An 18,732-nucleotide genomic window follows, 5' to 3' on the forward strand; every position below is an offset into this window, starting at 1 on the left:
ATATGAATAGCAATTATGTCTAATATCAGCCTTGCCAAACTTTTGTAACATTATTTTAAAGGTTTAGTTCACCCGAAAAGGAAAATTCTGTCATTAATTACTCACCCTCATGTCGTTCTAAACCTTTAAAGGAACACTACACTTAAAAAAAAATAGGCTCATTTTCCAACTCCCGTAGGTTTAAACAGTTGAGTTTTACCGTTTTTGAATCCATTCAGCCGATCTCTGGGTCTGTCGGTAGCACTTTTAACATAGCTTAGCATAGATCATTGAATCTGATTAGACCGTTCGCATCACGCTCAAAAAATGACCAAAGAGTCTTGTTATTTTTCCTATTTAAAACTGAACTCTTCTGTAGTTAAATCGTGACATAAGACCGACGGCAAATGAAAATTGCGTAATATTGCGCCGCTGCAGTCATGGTATGGCAGCAAAGTTCCTTGATTATTAAGCAGGAATGAGAGTATAGTTCCTACCATATCGGCCAAGAAAATCGCAACTTTTCATTTTCCGTCTGTCTTATGTCAGTACACGATGTAACTACAGAAGAGTATTTTAAATAGGAAAAATATCGAAACTCTTTGGTCTTTTTTTTGAGCAAGATGCTAACGGTCTAATCAGATTCAATGATCTATGCTAAAAGTGCTACCACCAGACCCAGAGATCGGCTGAATGGATTCGAAAAACGGTAAAACTCTAGGGGAGTTTGAAAATGGGCCTATTTTCAAAAAAAGTGGAGTGTTCCTTTAAGACCAAATTCCGAGCTCAGATCCTTCTTCTCAGACAACACGACAAATACGCATAACCTTTACTCTATCTAATTATATGTAAGTGTGAACTCGTGAAAGGTAATAAAGATATCATTAAAATAGTCCATGGGACTACAGTGGTTTAACCCTCATATTATGAAGCAACGCAAATATTTTTGTGCGCAAAAATAACAACTTTATTCATCAATTTCTTCTCTTTTGTGTCAGTCTCTGATGCTGATCACATTGTAAACACAGTGCAGCATTTCCGGGTTCTACATCAGAACACCTACATTATGAAGCGACTATAAAAATGGGGGCGTGACGTCATGATTGACAGTTTCTCTGAGCGAAGTTGTCACTGAGGCACCAACAGACTTTTTTCGGGAGGACATTGGAGCTTTGGCTTTAATTTCTACATTTCCATAACATTTTATTTCACACCAACATAGGCCGAGTTGTTCTCCAGTAAACTGTACTAACAGATACTGCGGGAGTGTGTGCAGGGTTTTGATATCGAGGCTCTACTTCCTGCTCTCTACTGCGCAGACTCAGGTCCCGAGGTCACTACTGCGCAGATGCAGGTCCCAAATCACTGCAAGATGTCAGCGCCATATTCAGACTTTTCTACAATGGAAGACAGTGAAGGGGCGTCGTCCATCTTTTTTTTTTTTTACAGTCTTTGGGCACACTTGATCTAGACATCTAAACATCTAGAGAGCCAAAAGTTATAAAGTGTAGTTTTAAAGCATCACTTCTAAAACACAACACCGAACAAAATAAATACTTTGATTTTAATCTATTATGGTCCATTCAGCATTAAACAGTTTTACAATAAGACTGTGGTAAAACAAAAACAGTCATTTTTCATAGAAATCATGAACACCATGAAACTATTCGTGTATGTTGTCTGGCAGCGTTTTGTAAGGGTTGAGAATGCCTTTAGGATCCAGCATGGCTTTAATGCTGCCCATGAGGGCGACTGTCTCTGAGGGTTTACTGTAGTAAATGTAGTTTCTCTTCTTCAGACCCAAGCCATGCTCTGCGCTGATGCTGCCTTTCCATTTGGCTGTCCACTCGTACACATACGGCTCAATGGCAGCCAGTAGAGCGGCGTCTTTAGAGGGGGATGTGATGTTTAGATGGAGATTTCCATCACCTGAAACAAAACAAGAAGAAATACTGAAAACCATACTAGGGTTTGAGGGGGTCTGAACCCACTGTTTAAGGCTTTGCGGGCATTAGTACACCATCGTTTAAGTTTGGGGTTGTCAACTCTCTTATGCTCACCAAGGCTTGATCAAAATCAAATAAATATGAAAAATGAAAAAAAATATGTCGGCTTAAAATATCAAACATGTTTGATGACTGGATGTAAATCAGAGTCTGTGCACGATTTTCATTCATTACACAATTTTCTGTGACTGTAGACCGGCTCTGACTTTTGGTAGCTACCGCCAACTCCTGCAAATCATAGCTAAAAAAAAGTCTAGTAGTGTATTCCAGACACAGCCCAGCAGTTACTGTAAGAAAAAGAAAGGTAACCATACCAACATGTCCATAGCCGACAACATTCTTGGCCATGTCTCCAAGGTGCCCCCTCATGTCTTGAACTAAATCGTAGATCTTTTCCACAGGGAGGGAGATGTCATATTTGTAGGTGTAGCCTTCATGTGTCAGAGCTTCTGTGACTCTCTCCCTCAAAGACCACAATGCCTGTATATAACACAAGACCTTTAGCACTAGACAGAACAATCGTCACAGACAAATGTTGAATTCTGTCAATCGATCCACACTACACAAGTGAGCAGAGTGCCTTGATTTTTGTCGCCTCCGTTGCAACTGTCCCGTCAGTCACCAGAGACGATGTCATGACCTCCTCAAGGAAGTTGTGTAGTTTTTCTTCATCGTGGGTTGCGTTGGATCCAGCGGTCTCAATGACAATGTAAAAAGGACATTCTGCAACACATATCATTCTACTTCAAAACATAGTCAGGAGTACAATAAAAACAAATGATACATATTCATAATTTTAAAGTCTGCACGAAATGAAAATCCACTCTACTTGTTCTAATCTAAATGAATGTTATTGACGACTTATTTCCGGTGATGTACGTCAGACTTCTCCAATCATTTAGTCCACTTAAACCCATCTCCTTCTTACAATCAGCCGCAAGCTCGCATTCAGATCTGCCTCCATCCAATCAACAACCAATGGATAGAACCAAGTCCCTGTCCTACATTTTTTTTCTTGTTCGATAATCCACTTAACTCGAAAGAGTTAAGTCACAATACAGAAGAAAAGATCTGTCGCTACTTCCCTAATCACAGAGCTGGCGCCAGTGGAGCACTAAAGAGGGGAGTCTGAAGTAACGAAAGGGGCCGATGACATAACACAAAGTGTCCCCAGATAGAAAAACATACGTGGCCCATTCACATATTTGTTGGACCGTAAAGAAACCTGTCACTACTACCACTATTAAAACTAAAATCTACAGAGCAAATACAGATGGCAGAGCATTGAATAATATTACATAAAACAAAAAAAGTTAAATTGCCTAGGCCAAAAATCGACTCATCGATATCCATGAAATAAACATTAACATTTTCAACCACCAGATATAAATAAGCATGATACACAATTTCAGCAGTACTACCACAAGTTCAGACAAATAACACCATGACCAAAAGTAATTAATTGTGTGTCTGCTTTACTATAAAACACACGCTCATTACGACTGCTTCACTAACATGTACACACTCATTCTGACCCGTTTAACAGATGCATCAATTTATGATATGTTAGAACAGCCTGAACTGCAACTGGTGAAATAATCAACTAACTACATCCAATTATCTAGCACTCTAAACATGAAAAAAAAATATTTCATCATACCTTCAGCCAACTCAGTATAGCTGCATTCTTCGTGGCGCAGGAATGTGACTTTGTGAAACAGACTGTCCTTATTCCTTAACTAAAATGTTTCTATTGTAGCCCAATATTAATGCTGAGGGGGTCGGCCCAGCATAATCGTTACATCGACTTTAAAAAAAATGGTACCTATAGCTTTAAGGCCAAAGTATACTTCACTTCCAAACCTGTAAGACCGTTCATCTTCGGAACACAAATGAAGATCTTTTTGATAAAATCTGAGAGCTTTTTGTCCCTCCATTGACAACTACACAACTGATACTTTGACGCCTCATAAAGTTCATAAAAACTTTTCCATATGAATTGAGCGGTTTAGTCCAAATTTCCTGAAAAGACACGATCACTTTATCATTCACTTTTATTCACATTAGCATTCATCAAATCACACATCAGTTGTGGTAAATAGAAGATCAAGCATGTTTGCTTGACGTGAGAACCAGTAAGGTTCAGTCTCATGTGTTATGCAGCACAATTGAGCTTCTGTAAGAACCAATGAGGTTTGTTCTCATGCAGTTTCGATTGAGCTTCTGTTTGTTCGCTGATCAATGTTTATATGTGAATAAAAGCCTAAATTAAATCTGTTCATCATATAAAGCGATCAAGTCTTTTCAGAAAATTTGGACTAAACCGCTAAATTTAAGCATCAATGTTTCAGATGCATATTTGTCAATGTAGAGACAGAAAGCTCTCAGATTTCATCAAAAAGATCTTCATTTGTGTTCCGAAGATGAGCGAAAGCCTTATAGGTTTGGAACGACATGAGGGTGAGTAATGAATTTTCATTTTTGGGTGAACTAACTCTTTAAATTGTCTTGTAACAGTAATGCCACTAGTGTTTACCTGTGATGGGGTTGGTGAGTTTCAGATGCTTCTCCAGAAGGTTCATACAGGAAGCATCTAAAAACTCAAAAGCAGACAGGATCTCTCCCAGCATCCCTCTACAGCACTGAAATGTTTCCAGCAGCTGCTGAAAGCTGGAGCACCCTGCAGAACACACGAGGAACTGCAATCAGTTGATGTAGCCACACAGTAAAGGCCAGTTTACACCAAGCATGATAACTATAAAGATAACTGAAACATTAACTACATCGGCATCCACACCAATGTACGATAGCGTTTTGTTTATTATAAGTGTGTGTTACGTCACCCGCTGCTTTCAATGCTCAAGCTCTTTAAAGTCAGGTGGATTCTGATTGGCTCAATGTTTTTATTGTTCATCAACTGGGAAACAAATTATTCCAATGATATCGTTACTCTGCGTTGTTATCGGTATAGTTGTGGTGTGGACTTCCCTATTCTCATGGAATTAGAATGATTATTAAAACGTTATAGTTATATTTATCCTCCTTGGTGTGAATGGCCTGTAATATCTTTAGCCTGTTTAAAATGTGCTTTACATTTGACTTGACATTTTACCTAAAAATGCCACATTGACAGCTTTAGGCTTGCGGGGGCACAGGATGGAAACAGCAGTAATGACACCTAATGTCCCTTCTGAGCCAATAAAAAGCTGCTTGAGGTCATAACCAGTGTTGTCCTTGCGAAGTGTGGCCAGGCAGTTCAAAACCCGCCCATCTGCCAAAACCTACACATGAAAGATAATACAACTAATAATACAATAATACAGTTAACCCTTAAATGTTTACTCTCCCTCAACTTGTTCAAAACCTGTATGAATTTCTTTCCTCTGCTGAACACAAAAGAAGATATTTTAAAGAATGTTGGTAACCAAACAGTTGATGGTCCCCATTGACTTCCATAGTATTTTTTTTCCCACTATGGAAGTCAATGGGGACTATCATATGTCTGGTAACCAACATTCTTTAGTTTAAAGTATCTTCTTTTGTGTTCAGCAGAAGAAAGAAACTCATACAGGTTTTGAACAAGTTGAGGGAGAGTAAATGATGATAGAATTTACATTTTAGGGTGAACTATTCCTTTAGAGCCATTTAGGGACTTTTAGATTTCATATAAAAAGAGCCTGAATTCTAACTCAAATGCATACCACCACAAATGCATGAATGCATTCTTCTTAAGAATAATCATATGAGCAAAAATATATATTTTTACTTGACACCTTCATTGTTGATTGTGTCAGTTCTGTTTTTAAATGGAACATCATCTGTTAGTGTGGCAGGGACCCACTAGGGGGCCTCATCAGACTTTCAAGGGTGCATCAAAGATGGCTTCAAATTATTTAAATGCAAAACAAGCAACAAAATAAGCTTAAACAACAGAAAAATCAAGATGCTTCTTATTCAAATTTGTGAATTGAAGAAGAAGAACCAGGATTGCCACTGTCTTCAAAAACCTGGATAAATGAGGAAGCCTAATTAAAAAAATATTTATAGACCTGGAAAAGTCATGTAAATTAATTCAATTTCACACAACTCCATGGGCATTTTATTATACTTTAATAATATGTATTATATACTAAATTATTATATTATATACTGTGTATAAGCCAGTCATTTACATCTTTTGCTGTAGTGTGTCAGTAGGAAATATCAGTTTACATTTCAAAACATTCCTTTTGCCATTAATTGTAATAATCCAGTGAGATTTTAATATGCACAATGAGTCTGACAACAGCCGGTATGATCTGATCTCACCATCGTCGAGTCCATCTGGGATTACATGAAGAAACAGAAAAAAATGAGAGTGAAAAATATTGGGCCAAATACTGATTTGATGTAGTTAATAGAAGTTAGCTGATAATTAAAATCTATTTATGACATTATTTTTGAAAGCATCCTCACTTTACAGCATTTTTACACGTGTCTAAAACTTCACACTACTGTAGCTTTGCAGTTCTTCTGGATTTAGTCTGTCTCAGTTTTTTCTGTTTCGTCATGTAATCACAGAAAAACTCGATGATGGTGAGATCAGATCATACCGGCTGTTGTCAGACTCCTTGTGCATATTAAAATCTCACTGGATTATTACAATTAATGGCAAAAGATAGATATAACCTGCGAAAGATATAAATAACCTGCTTAAAACCATTTTCCTTTGGGAAATACTAATGTGCCTAAGACTTTTGCACATTACTATACATTGTGAATGAAAACTATTTTTAATAATCCTTATAAAGTAAAAATCGAACAAATGGACAAGTTGTTGTGGACAATGGAGGGCCTTGGGAGTTAAAAAGTTCGAGATCTACTGATCTATTGCACCTTCAGAGTTGGGAAACATCTCAAGTTCTTCATTTCTGTAAAGATGGAGGCGCTCACCACTTCCAGGCCCAGAACTGTCCCTCTAAGCGACCCGTAGCGCAGCAGTCTGAGACCACCAGCATTAGTGGACACATTCCCTCCAATATGGCAGCTTCCCTTTGCCCCTAGATCCAGTGGCATGATGAAGTCTAAGTCCTCTAGATAGTGAGACAGGTTCTCTAACACACAGCCTGCCTGACAAGTGAGGATACCTGAAAGCCAAATAAATATTTTTATTTGAAAAGAATGATTTTTGATTTATTTATATTTAACTTTTGTCACTGTACCTAATGACAGATGCTGCATGTACAGTTATGATAGATAACAAGGTGATCTAGCAAGCACAAATATATGCACACCTGAGATGTTGTCAAACGCCATGACTTGGTTCATTAGAGAAGTGGACAGGATGATCTCATCAAACACAGGGACACTTCCTCCCACCAGACCTGTGTTCCCTCCCTGCGGACACACTGCCAGATTCCGCTCATTACAGTACCTGTGGAAAAACAGAGGATGATTTAAGAAAACAAGTCTTGTAACCAAATACACATAACAAAATACAATGTGATCTGACCTAATAATCTGAGAGACCTCCTCTGTTGTTTTGGGTCTCAGGAGTACTTCACTATTACCTGCCAGAAAGAAAAAACATTTCTTAAAATAGAGCCACTCTTTAATATTACAATCCTCAAGCATGATGCTCAGGTTTTTTCCCCTAAATACGAATTATTAGCATTATACTTCTACAGATTGTTTTTGAATAATTTACATTAGGGCTGGGCAATAAATTAAATTTTATAAACCGTATAGAATGAGGCAATACCAGAGGACATAGAGTGAGCTTCTACGCCGGAAGAGCATAATCCAAACTGTCCTAAACATGAGACATGCTTTATATAAAGGGCTTCAAAAATAGTTTAGAGCAGCTTGCCCTGTCATATGCTCTGACAGAGAATTGTGTTGGTCTAATGCGTTTGAGAAGTGGTGTTTTCCTCAGTGCATAACTTTCATTTCACATACATTTTCTCCATCTGTAAATGTTAGAAAATCATGCAAATACGTGGATGAGTGGATGAACCTTACGCAAGCGAGTCTCCGCTAAACTTCACAGACTTCAGTGAATATGCGGGAAATATACAGAGAGCAATAATTCTGACTAAAATACACATTTTGCTGCAATATTTGTTGTTGGACATTAAATGTGCCATATATAAAATTGTAAACCTATACCAGTAAGTGTTTTTTTTTGTTTTTATGATCGCAGTTAGGGATGCACCGATACCATTTTTTAAGGACAGGGTACGAGTACCAATATTTTTTTCTGGTACTCGCCGATAATGATACCTTTACAATTTCTTTTTCTTTTCTTTTTTTGGTGATGTGGCAGTTTTCCAAGCACAACACAGTGAGACTAATGAATGTAGGACAGCTTTATTATTACTCGAATGAAAAAAGTATTATTTTTATGTGCTTATCCCAAACTTAAAGCCCAAATTTCAGTGTCCAATAACCTTCAAAGGGCATAATAATCATTACAAAAAGCATGCAGTTCGCAATGTGTGGGTTGTTGTCATTAATTCTTGAAGTACTTCCACACCCCTGAGGCTGACATTGTGTCTGCTGCTGCCGTCGGTGTCTCTGTGCATGGAAAATTCTGTCAGTTATGTCACGTGAGGTATCGTTTTTGGTATCGGGGGTATTTTTACGAGTACAAGTACATGAGCTTGGCATCGGGCCCGATACCGATACTGGTATCGACATTGGTGCATCCCTAATCGCAGTAACTGATTAATAAGTGATTAATTAATAAGTGATTATTGTAATGGGGTAATCAAATGTAGCCTAACATAATCACTAAGCTTACATAAGTGAATGTGTATTTCTCATACCAGTTAACATTTCGTTTATGCTTTTGTTTTTATTTATTTTCATTTTTAGTTTAGTGAAGGTATCTTCTGCTTTAAAAAGCACTATTTTGTTTTTAGATTGTAATGTTGTTGTAACAATGTTTGTAATGTTATTTGAACCCTTTTTGCACATAATATATAGCATAGCCTCCATTACATTCACTATTTTGTTTTCATAGCTTTAATATGAACACTGTTTGTAGGACAACATTGGGCAGAATGTAAAATAATTGTGTGTGTTTATATATATATATATATATATATATATATATATATATATATAAAAATAATAATATTTTATAAATGTAAATCCAAATAGAAAAAACTGGACAATTCTGCGATATATGCCGTAAATCGCCATTCAGTCAAGAAATACAGAGATATGATTTTTTTTGGCCATATCGCCCAGCCCTAATATATAAACATATATTCTCGTAATCAATGTGTTGGACGCAGTAGAAATGTGCAGGAATAAAGATTTGAGCAACTTTGACAAGGGCCATATTGTTATGGCAAGGCGACTGGGTCAGAGTATCTCTGAAACGCCAAGGCTTGTGGGTTGCTCCTTATCAGCAGTGGTGAGAATTTATCAACAAACCACAAACAGGCGACAGGGTGTTGGGCGCCCAAGGCTCATCAATGCACAAGGGCAACAAAGGCTATCCCGTTTGGTCCAAGCCAACAGAAGGTCTACTGTGGCACAAGTCACACAGAATTTTAATGATGGTTATGGGAGGAATGTGTCCCAACAGACTGCTGTGTAGCCACAGACCAATCAGAGTGCCTATGATGACCCCTGTCCACATTCGAAAGCACCTACAATGGGCACAGGAGCGTTGGAACTGGACATTGGAGCAGTGGAAGAAGGTTGCTGGGTCCAATAAGTCCCTGTTTTCTTTTACATCACAAGGACAAACATTACATAAATCTTACTGGCCCTAAACTTTTGAATTAAAATGTGATGAACACTCACTTAAATAGATAAAACATACATATTATTTAGGATATGCAAATAGTTCACCTTGCACTGTCTTAAGCCAGTCTATATTGCTGGCCTTCAGCAGGTCTGGATCAGTGATGGTTCTTCCAGGCAGCAGTGTTCTAAAGAAGGCAAGGTCTTTCTCTGTGACCCTGGAGAAGGGTGACCGTGGAGGAGCAGCACCCGGGTTGGCTGGGCTCGCTCCCAACCCTCTGCTGTGCACATAGCGATGCTGAATCAGCCTGCTCGAGGACACTATCAGAGCTTTGTCAGAGGTCTCTCGGCCCACTGCAGTGTGAAGAGCAGTGCTGTAATGTGGGCATAGTGACCAAATAAATGTGGACTTCTGATGAAGTCTTGTGAACCGCTGAAAGATCCCCATATCTGTAGTAGAGAGAGCATGACACAGAGTAATTGCATTTCAAAGTGCCAATATTTTTATAGTTTATAGTTTTGTACAAAGTTTATATGGACAAATATTATAATAAGATGCATATTTAACTTTAGTCCCATAGCACAGGGATGTGATGGCCCAGGGAATAAATGGTTGACATAATGAACCAACAAATGTATTACAGTGATCACAGTACACAATCATATTCTAAAACAAAATATTAATTTAATCTGGGAATCCATTTACATGTTGCAGAAAAATATATATTATTAATACTATCATGTTCTGATACACCATTACTATATAGTATTTGGTGTATCAGAATACAATATATATTATATGAGAGAGAGAGAGAGAGAGAGAGAGAGAGAGAGAGAGAGAGAGAGAGAGAGAGAGAGAGAGAGAGAGAGAGAGAGAGAGAGAGAGAGAGAGAGAGAGAGAGAGAGAGAGAGAGAGAGAGAGAGAGAGAGGTTTGGTACAAGCTCATAACGACAAAATACTGACCCAAAAAGATACAAATTGTAAAGAAAAACATATCCCAAGGTTTCTACCTGCATGAGTTAAATTAAATGGTTAACGGCTTTAATACAGCTGATTTAGATTTATTCTGGTGCCTCGATCATTAGTTCATTGACATTCGCTATATTCAAAATCAAACCGAATCGGGAAGGAAACCTACTGTATCAGAGGTGAAGGGACTTGCAGCTGATTTCACATTATATCACAAAGGTACTGAATCGTCAAACATGTTGCCTACAACTCAAAGGTCTGTACAAATGTTATGATCAACTTCCTCGCGACCTTTGAGTTTGCAGCAGGCTTATGACGTGAAACAGCGCTGTCTATCGGCCAGGAGTACACTGACCCTCAATTAAGCGTTTGGTTCCTGTATTATTTGTACCTTTTTATTATTTATACACCATATTCTAAAACAATAATTTCATACAAGTTTTAACAGACACTATTTATTTATCTTCATTTTCTGAAAGAAATACCAAACATCAAGACAGACATTGCTGATTTTAATGATAATTTATACAGTATTTTAATTCAGAAGTTGTCCATATAATATTTTGTCTTTTATAAGCAGTGAGATTATAAAAAATAGTAAAGTTCATTATGAATACTTTACAAAACCAAAAGTAGCAAATCTCACGTTGATGCTGGAGCAGCACATGATTTGAATGTCCAAATATCTAAAGCACAAAGTTTCCCCGTATACTCAATCGTGTTTGAATAACGTTCTACCATTGTTTTATTTCCAAGTCATTCTGATGTAATATTAGCAGGAGTTAACATCTCAGCTGAATCAATATACACAGATTATTCTCATTTTAGACTCTAGTACTGTTATTAACTGACGCAAAATTGATGTCTACTGATGTTCATGTCTAATGTCGACTGATTTAGAACATGACTTGAGCTCTGAAATGGGTCTGTTTGGTGGTGTTATTGTTCATGCCCATCTTCAGCATCCACTTGGACTTCATTCTCCGTACGTACTGCATGTCCTTCTGCTGCTGGCTCACGAAGCCCTTGCCTGAAAGAGAAGGCACGTTTTAAACAGCTCGTGATGTTCGTGCTTGTGAATTTTTTTAATTGTTCCCCCCAACTATAAGTTGAGATTAACGTGTAACTTACCGAAGTCTCCTCCCCAGCCAAGAGCTCTGTACTGTTTAAGGACTCGACCAACAGCCTTCTGGTTGTGTGCCGGAACCAGTGCCCTCTGAACACCAAACTTCTGCTTATAGTACCTCATTAGGGAGCGATGGCCAATCTTAGCACCTGTAACACAAAGCAAAAACAGAGTTTGGTCCTATATGCATTTTAAAGGATTCGGAATTAAATGTTCAAGACAGGAGAAATTGAATTTCAGGAGTGAAAGCCTGATGTGCAATCATTTAGGTGTACATCTTCAAAACGGAAGATTTCATAGCATGCTTAATAGATGAATAACATTTACCAAACATGCAACAATGTCATAATTACAAGGTACACTATGTAAACAAAACTGCATGCATTTTGTGGAAGAACATTGTTTTGGTTGTGCTTCGGCTCTGCGTGACTGTGCGGATGAATGGGTTTATCCTACTGCTCATTAAACATTCACTATTAGGCTCAAGAGATATAACCAATTAAGATGGAAAAGATTTTCAGCCGACTATCTGAAGACATTAGTGTAGCCATACCCATTAATAGATTGTTTGTTGTTTATGAAATGTTTAACGCCATGTTAGCATTGAGGCTATTTACATGCCAAACACAAGGTCAATATCACAATCCATAAAATTGTAATTACTAAATAAAAAATTTCTACCCATTAATAGACACAGAACTTCCTTGAAAATAAATTCGAGCACAGCCCTACAACCACCCATAATGAAATGACCCTTCACAATAGATTCATAACAGTGCACTCTGTAGAGATCTACCTATGGCAATTTATCGGTTCAATAAAAATACCCTCTGAGTAATAAAAATGCCATCTCCTCATGACTTTTCTGAGATTGCAAGAACTGAGGGATTTGAAATGTTTTAAAAGCAAAGCCAATGTTGATTCTCATTTTATAATGAGCTCTGTCGAGTTCTCTTTTTGCCAGCAGACTCTCCTCTGTTCTGCGTTTTTTTAAAACGGGTGATTCCCCAGAGGTTGGAGATTTAGCGTGCTCCATGTCAACCTTTCTCTCTCTTGTTGTACCCACTAACCTATGCCACTCCCACATGTGTCAAAGTAGCCGGAGCAACTTTTCTCTATTGACGGATAATAGACTTACCATAGTGAATCAGGGTAAAATAAAACAATTGACTGATATTTAAATGTTGATAATTGACCAAAAAAAAGTTATTTACATAGTGTACCTTTAAATGTCAATTCTTTGTTGTGTTGTAAGTACAGCGGCCAATCAGTACCTGAGGGCAAAGTGAGCTCCAGCGTGTCATCATCAAACTCTACCGTCTTTTCATCAGGCAGTTCACCATCCTTCATCTCCATATCATCTCCATCTTTAGCATCAGGATAACTGCTCCTGTATATTTAGAAGGACAATAATTATTGCATACAAAAATCCCTGACTCACCAGTTGAGTAATAAAAACGCCATCTCCATGTCGCTTTTACAACATTTCAAATCCCTCAGTTCTTGCAATCTCAGAAAAGCCAAGCCAATGTTGATTCTCATTTTCATTCTCATTTCGCGTTCTCTTTTTGCCAGCAGACTCGCTTACTGAGAAACTCAGAAATCACTATATATATTTCTATCTTTACTTAAGTAAAACCTTTCCTAATTCACACAGGAAGTCTTTTTTAAATATAAAAGCCACATTTTTTATTTATTTCATACTTGATACATCAAAATAAATTATCAGTAACACTTTCATTTAATTATTTTAAGTCGCAATGTAATGGAGGTAGTGACATTTACATTTTGTAACAGAATCAAAAAAGAGAAAAGAATGTAGGGCGGGGACTTGATTATCTATTGTTTGTTGAATAAAAACTAAATTAACAATTTATACAACTTGAAATGTAAACAATGTATTAGAATTTATCACCAAGCAAGATTAATAAATACTGTAAAAACATTGTCCACTGTCATTTCTTATTAGTTATTGCATTAACAAATGTTAATGCATAGAACTTTATTGTTGCCATAGTTTGTTAATTTTTACCGTTTCTCCTCTTTAAAGCGATAGTTCTTGCTATCCAAGATGTATGCGGGTTTTTTTCTTCAGTAAAACAGAAGATTATTTAAAACATTGCCTGTAATCCACAGCCTCAGAAAACGGTCCTGAGCGCGTTCGCAAGCGAACATAATTATCAATACAAGTTGCGGCATCCAGGATAAGCACAAGTACGTACCACTTTGATGAATAATACAACATGCACACAAAACAAAAACAAAAACAGCGTAAGCTCACATGCGAGTTTGCTCCCGCGTATACATCATAATGCGACAGGAAGCTTGCGCTCCAGACTGCTATAAACACGATCAGGACTGTTTGCCGAGACTGTGGATTACAGGTAGTAATGTTGTAAATAAAGTTCAGATTCTTGCACAGACCAATCGTTTCGCTTCATAAGACCTCAACGAATCGTCAGGAGTCAAGGGTGTTCATTTTGTTTTGCCTGCATGTTTCTTTGACTCTCAAAGTGATGGTAGCTGTTGACTTGCACTATAAGAATCACCAAAGGCCACAGCTTCAGCTAAAATTCTTCTCTACATTTCTTCTACTGAAGAAAAAAAGACACCTACATCTTGATGAGTTAATTTTTTGGGTGAACTATCAATTTAAACATTTAACTGATCATTAGAAATCACGCAATATGAAATGACAATCCAATAAAACATCTGGTCAGAGAATATTTACAAATGTCTGTGTACCTGAAGTCGTAGAAGTCTGCAAACTCAAGCGCCGCGTCTCCGTCTGTGAGGAGTTTGCAGTGACTCTTGTCGGTCATGTGTGCCTGAACCGCTTCTGTAGTGTAGAATGACTTGCCTTTTTCATTACACCATAAGCAAACCTTACCAACACCAACCTTCTCTCCTACAGAAAAATTCACGGAGAAACACACAGATTAATGGCAGAAACATTTTCAAAGACCAAATTCTAAAAACATGCCTGTTCATAACTTCAGTTCACTCTCTGGCTTACCCAGGTATGAAATAAGCCCTCTCAGGTCCACCAGAAACTCAATATCTGGGAGGAAGAAGCTGTGCGTTCTGGTCATGTGTGCTATGTTTCGGGCGAGTGAGCGTGAATGATGTCCACAGAACAGACAGTCTGTCGCTGGGATTGTACCAGGGGCCAGAGCTGCCCCAGATGTGGAGTCCTCCTCCATCTCCTCTTCTTCATCATCATCATCATCGTCGTCGTCGTCATCACCATCCATATCCGCATCAACATCCTCCCATCCTGCAAAGAAAAACAGACTCTTAATGAGCAGTTTCAAAGCAAAGCCAAGTCACATTTATTTATATAGCGCTTTATACAATACAGATTGTTTCAAAGCAGCTCACATTATTAAACAGAACAATTACAATGTTAATGTTGTACAGGGCTCCAGACTGCGACAAAATGGTTGCATTTTGCATCCTTTTTTCCTGCTGGTGCGACTGAATTTGGTTGGAGGTCGCACTGGTGCGCCCACCGCGGTGTCTAACTGATGAGCGCTGCCATTTCTGTTACATATGAGAAACATCGGACCGCAAACGAAACGAAAGTGGAATGGAACCGCGCTACTCGTTTGAGCTGTGCTGCACGGACCGTTTATCAGCTCGGAGACAGTTTATCACAGACATATTTGAGCGTGTGAGCACAATGGGCAATCAGTGGTGTTTACGATTCCGCTCAACACCGCTCAAAGCGTCACATTTTTTACATTTCAGTACATCCTTGGTATCGCGGTCGGTACTTTTGACAACACTTTCTGTATCTGTGCATTTTCTTTTAAATCATTCTTACCTTCCTCCTCCTCAACCTCTTCTTCACCCTCCTCTTCTGTGATCTTCTTGGCCTGCTGTTCGAACCACTGCAGGCGAGGCGGTTTACCCGGCCGCTGTCTGACCCGTTTCTCTGTGGGTGTGGCTTTAGAGGGGGTGTGTCTCTGCTGCTCCATGAGTGCTTTCTGAAGCGCTTCATTCTGTGCATCTTTGTCTAGCTCCGCCCCTTTCTCCAGATTCTTCTCGTTCATTCGCTGGACAGTGGCCTGGGCGGCGGCCAGGGCTTTCCTCTCAGCCTGCTGGTGCTTGTTGGACTGAATATGATTGGTGTAGGCGTTGTCAGTGGAGAACTTTTTGTTGCAGGTGGCGCAGTAGGCCGAGCCGTGTCCGCCACCCTGCTCCTGCTGTTCAGCAGCTGCCCGCTGTGCCAGCACTCGCTCCTGGAAGTTTTCTGCAGTGACCGGAGGCATGTCTGCAACCTTTCTCTTCAGATTGTAGCGGTGCCAGTCTGTTTTATAATGTGCCCGCTGGACCTCGCCATCAGAGAACTGCACACGGCAGCTGATGCAAGTATATGACATGACTGCAGAAAAATATACAATTCATATCAATCAAATTCATTCTTTAAACCCTCTGGTATTCTTAAAGGTGCAGTGTGTAATATTTAAGAGGATCTATTGACAGGAATGCAATAATATATACAGAACTATGTTTTCATTTGTGTATAAAGGCCTTACATAATGAACAGTTATGTTTTTATTAGCTTAGAATGAGCCATTTCTATCTACATACACTGCAATAAGCACAGTGACAATTATCATACTTTTTTTGTTGAGAAATGACTACTATATTTGTAAAATTTTATATATTTTCCACATTCAATATTTTTGTATTTTGAGGGGATTTCAGTTTGCTTGTGTGTGCGCGAGTGTCTATTTTTCAGACACTGCAGTGTTTTTGTACATGGAAACGTAATTTTTTTAAATCAAAATATTGTTTTGTCCAGCAAAAATTATACATTTAATAAACTGTGTGGAATAAATACACAAAATTATTTTTGGTGTAGCCGTTAAGGGCCATCACCTACAGCAAAACACGGTGATATTTGAATATTTTAAACAATTATTATTATTCAGCACATTAACGTGGTGTTTGCCATATACAAACCAAACCACAGCTACACAAAAAAAAGAAAAAAAATTAGCTTATGACTTAAGATCTTGACATTATAGACATAAGGTCTGTTAAAAAAAACTTAACTTTAAATAGAGTGTATACAACGTCACACACTCACACGACACAAAGCACGACGTTTTAACACAAAGTAATATAAAATTACAATTCAGTCCAGTAGTGTCATTTCAGATCATGATGCGACACACATTCATAAGTCATATTTTGCACTAGTCTAACTTAGAGCAACAAGAATATTATGTGGTAAATCCCCACAGAATAAATGAATTATAATTGATTTTCACAGCTCAGAAAGTGTTGTCTTACTTGGTTTAGTTGATCCTCCCTAGTAGAAGTTCACAACGCCACAGCACTGACAACACGAGGATGCTGTAACAAAACAACCTTTGAACCCAATCAAAAGCAATCTCACAGACGCAGCGCCACCCTGCGGTTTGGATGATATTTATTTAATATAATGATTTACTCTGCAACAGTGTGATGCTAGTGCTACCCAAATCTAATCACTTATCAATTAATAGCTGATATACGAATTTCTAACTTTCTGTGACAGATTCATTAAACCTTTAAGATTGGAGGTAGTAGTTTAAGAACTTACCCTTGAAAAACCACGTAGGCTATTTTTTGACCACTAAATTAAATATATTGCCTTTGTTGTCCTCTAAAAATGATTACAGCCCTGGTAATATGATTAATTGAGACTTCCCTACAATATAGTGAGCCTATGCGAAAAACAGTACATCTAAAAAGTAGTATGTCCAAAGGCTATATCCGAAATCGCCCCCTGTACCCTCAAATAGGGCATTATTTGAAGGGACAGCCATGTAGTGGTGTCTGAAACCATAGTGGACATTATCGAGTGCACTCATTCTATCTCACATTAAACTGCAATGTACAGCCAATGTACATTGAACGGCCGCCCGAATTCGCTCACTCGTTTTCATTAACTCCTTCAAGTGAACTGTATTAGTGGAATAACGTATAGTGGTTGAGGGTTTAGAGGGCTATTTCAGATTCAGCCATAGTATTCGAAAAAACACTGTAGGCGAAAGGTCCAACAATGTCCTACAACTTCTGGCAAGATTCTGAATTGTGCGTTTCATGGAGACTTACTCTCCCATGAGGCCACAGGAGACAATTTATAAATGGAAGTGAAGCGAGGCAACTGATGTTTGTAGGTCACATGACTAACAACATGGCTGATGAATTCCATTCATACTACCCATATTCATAAGCTAAGACTGCTAATTTTTTAGCGGTCGCAAAAGTAAATTTTTGGGCGGAGCGTCATTTTGTTTCTCATTATTTCCTTTTTCCTTGGTTGTTACCAGAGCCATAGAGAGAGAGAGTTGCGACAACGGAAGTTCAAAACGCTTGATAGTCACGTGATTCATGTAGACCTCGAATAGTTCCAGGAAGTGCTTTGACGGGCAATTCAAATTGATAGTCACAGTGACAGAACTGCGCTTTTTGGTAATTAATAGTCAATAAATGCATTGATTTTCAATAATTTTATTACACATCGACTTGTGTATGTAGCATGAGTATGTAGTTACAGCGATGTTGTTTTTAAAAAATATATATTTTTTAATGATGAATAATCTACACAAGCAGGCTTTAATGTACAAGTTATTTTGATTAAAATGTGCTGATCATTTAAAATCTTACTGATTAAACGTCTTACCTTTTAAAAGTGCATCACAAACGGTCTGTTCTGCTGTTCTCTATGGCGCGGCTGCTACTTCCGGGAACTATTGAGAGTCTCCGTGAGCCGCCATTGCTGTAAAAAAAACCGTTCCATTGGAGTCTATGGAGTTGTCGCAACTCTCTCTCTATATGGCTCTGGTTGTTACTAAGTATGTTTTCATTGGTTGTTATGGTTATTCATGGTTTCAGTCACCTGTTTCTTATTTTTG

At 38.2% G+C, this 18,732-nt stretch overlaps 2 protein-coding genes across 4 annotated transcripts; both read right to left on the reverse strand.

The window, feature by feature from the left end:
• Positions 1-927: 927 nt before the first annotated feature.
• On the reverse strand, positions 928-11,003 carry d2hgdh (D-2-hydroxyglutarate dehydrogenase). 3 transcript variants are annotated; one of them, XM_079819382.1, is made up of 10 exons: positions 10,862-11,003; positions 9,831-10,172; positions 7,477-7,534; positions 7,259-7,398; positions 6,918-7,111; positions 5,098-5,266; positions 4,522-4,665; positions 2,566-2,708; positions 2,300-2,465; positions 928-1,908 (listed from the first exon to the last, which is right to left on the reverse strand). In XM_079819382.1, the coding sequence occupies exons 2-10, from the start codon at positions 10,168-10,170 to the stop codon at positions 1,643-1,645; spliced, it is 1,620 nt and encodes a 539-aa protein (XP_079675508.1). In that variant the 5' UTR covers positions 10,171-10,172; positions 10,862-11,003; the 3' UTR covers positions 928-1,642. The 3 variants fall into 3 exon arrangements, with proteins under 3 accessions (XP_079675508.1, XP_079675507.1, XP_079675506.1); XM_079819381.1 differs by having other exon boundaries at positions 6,861-7,111; XM_079819380.1 differs by having other exon boundaries at positions 7,259-7,534; positions 10,862-10,976.
• A 64-nt stretch (positions 11,004-11,067) lies between these two features.
• On the reverse strand, positions 11,068-17,237 carry znf622 (zinc finger protein 622). Its single transcript, XM_079818453.1, has 7 exons — positions 17,123-17,237; positions 15,645-16,205; positions 14,835-15,095; positions 14,564-14,726; positions 13,093-13,208; positions 11,824-11,967; positions 11,068-11,722 (listed from the first exon to the last, which is right to left on the reverse strand). The coding sequence occupies exons 2-7, from the start codon at positions 16,201-16,203 to the stop codon at positions 11,589-11,591; spliced, it is 1,377 nt and encodes a 458-aa protein (XP_079674579.1). The 5' UTR covers positions 16,204-16,205; positions 17,123-17,237; the 3' UTR covers positions 11,068-11,588.
• Positions 17,238-18,732: the final 1,495 nt, after the last annotated feature.

Source organism: Gobio gobio, assembly GCF_949357685.1.
Source record: "Gobio gobio genome assembly, chromosome: 6".
Lineage (NCBI taxonomy): Eukaryota > Metazoa > Chordata > Actinopteri > Cypriniformes > Gobionidae > Gobio > Gobio gobio.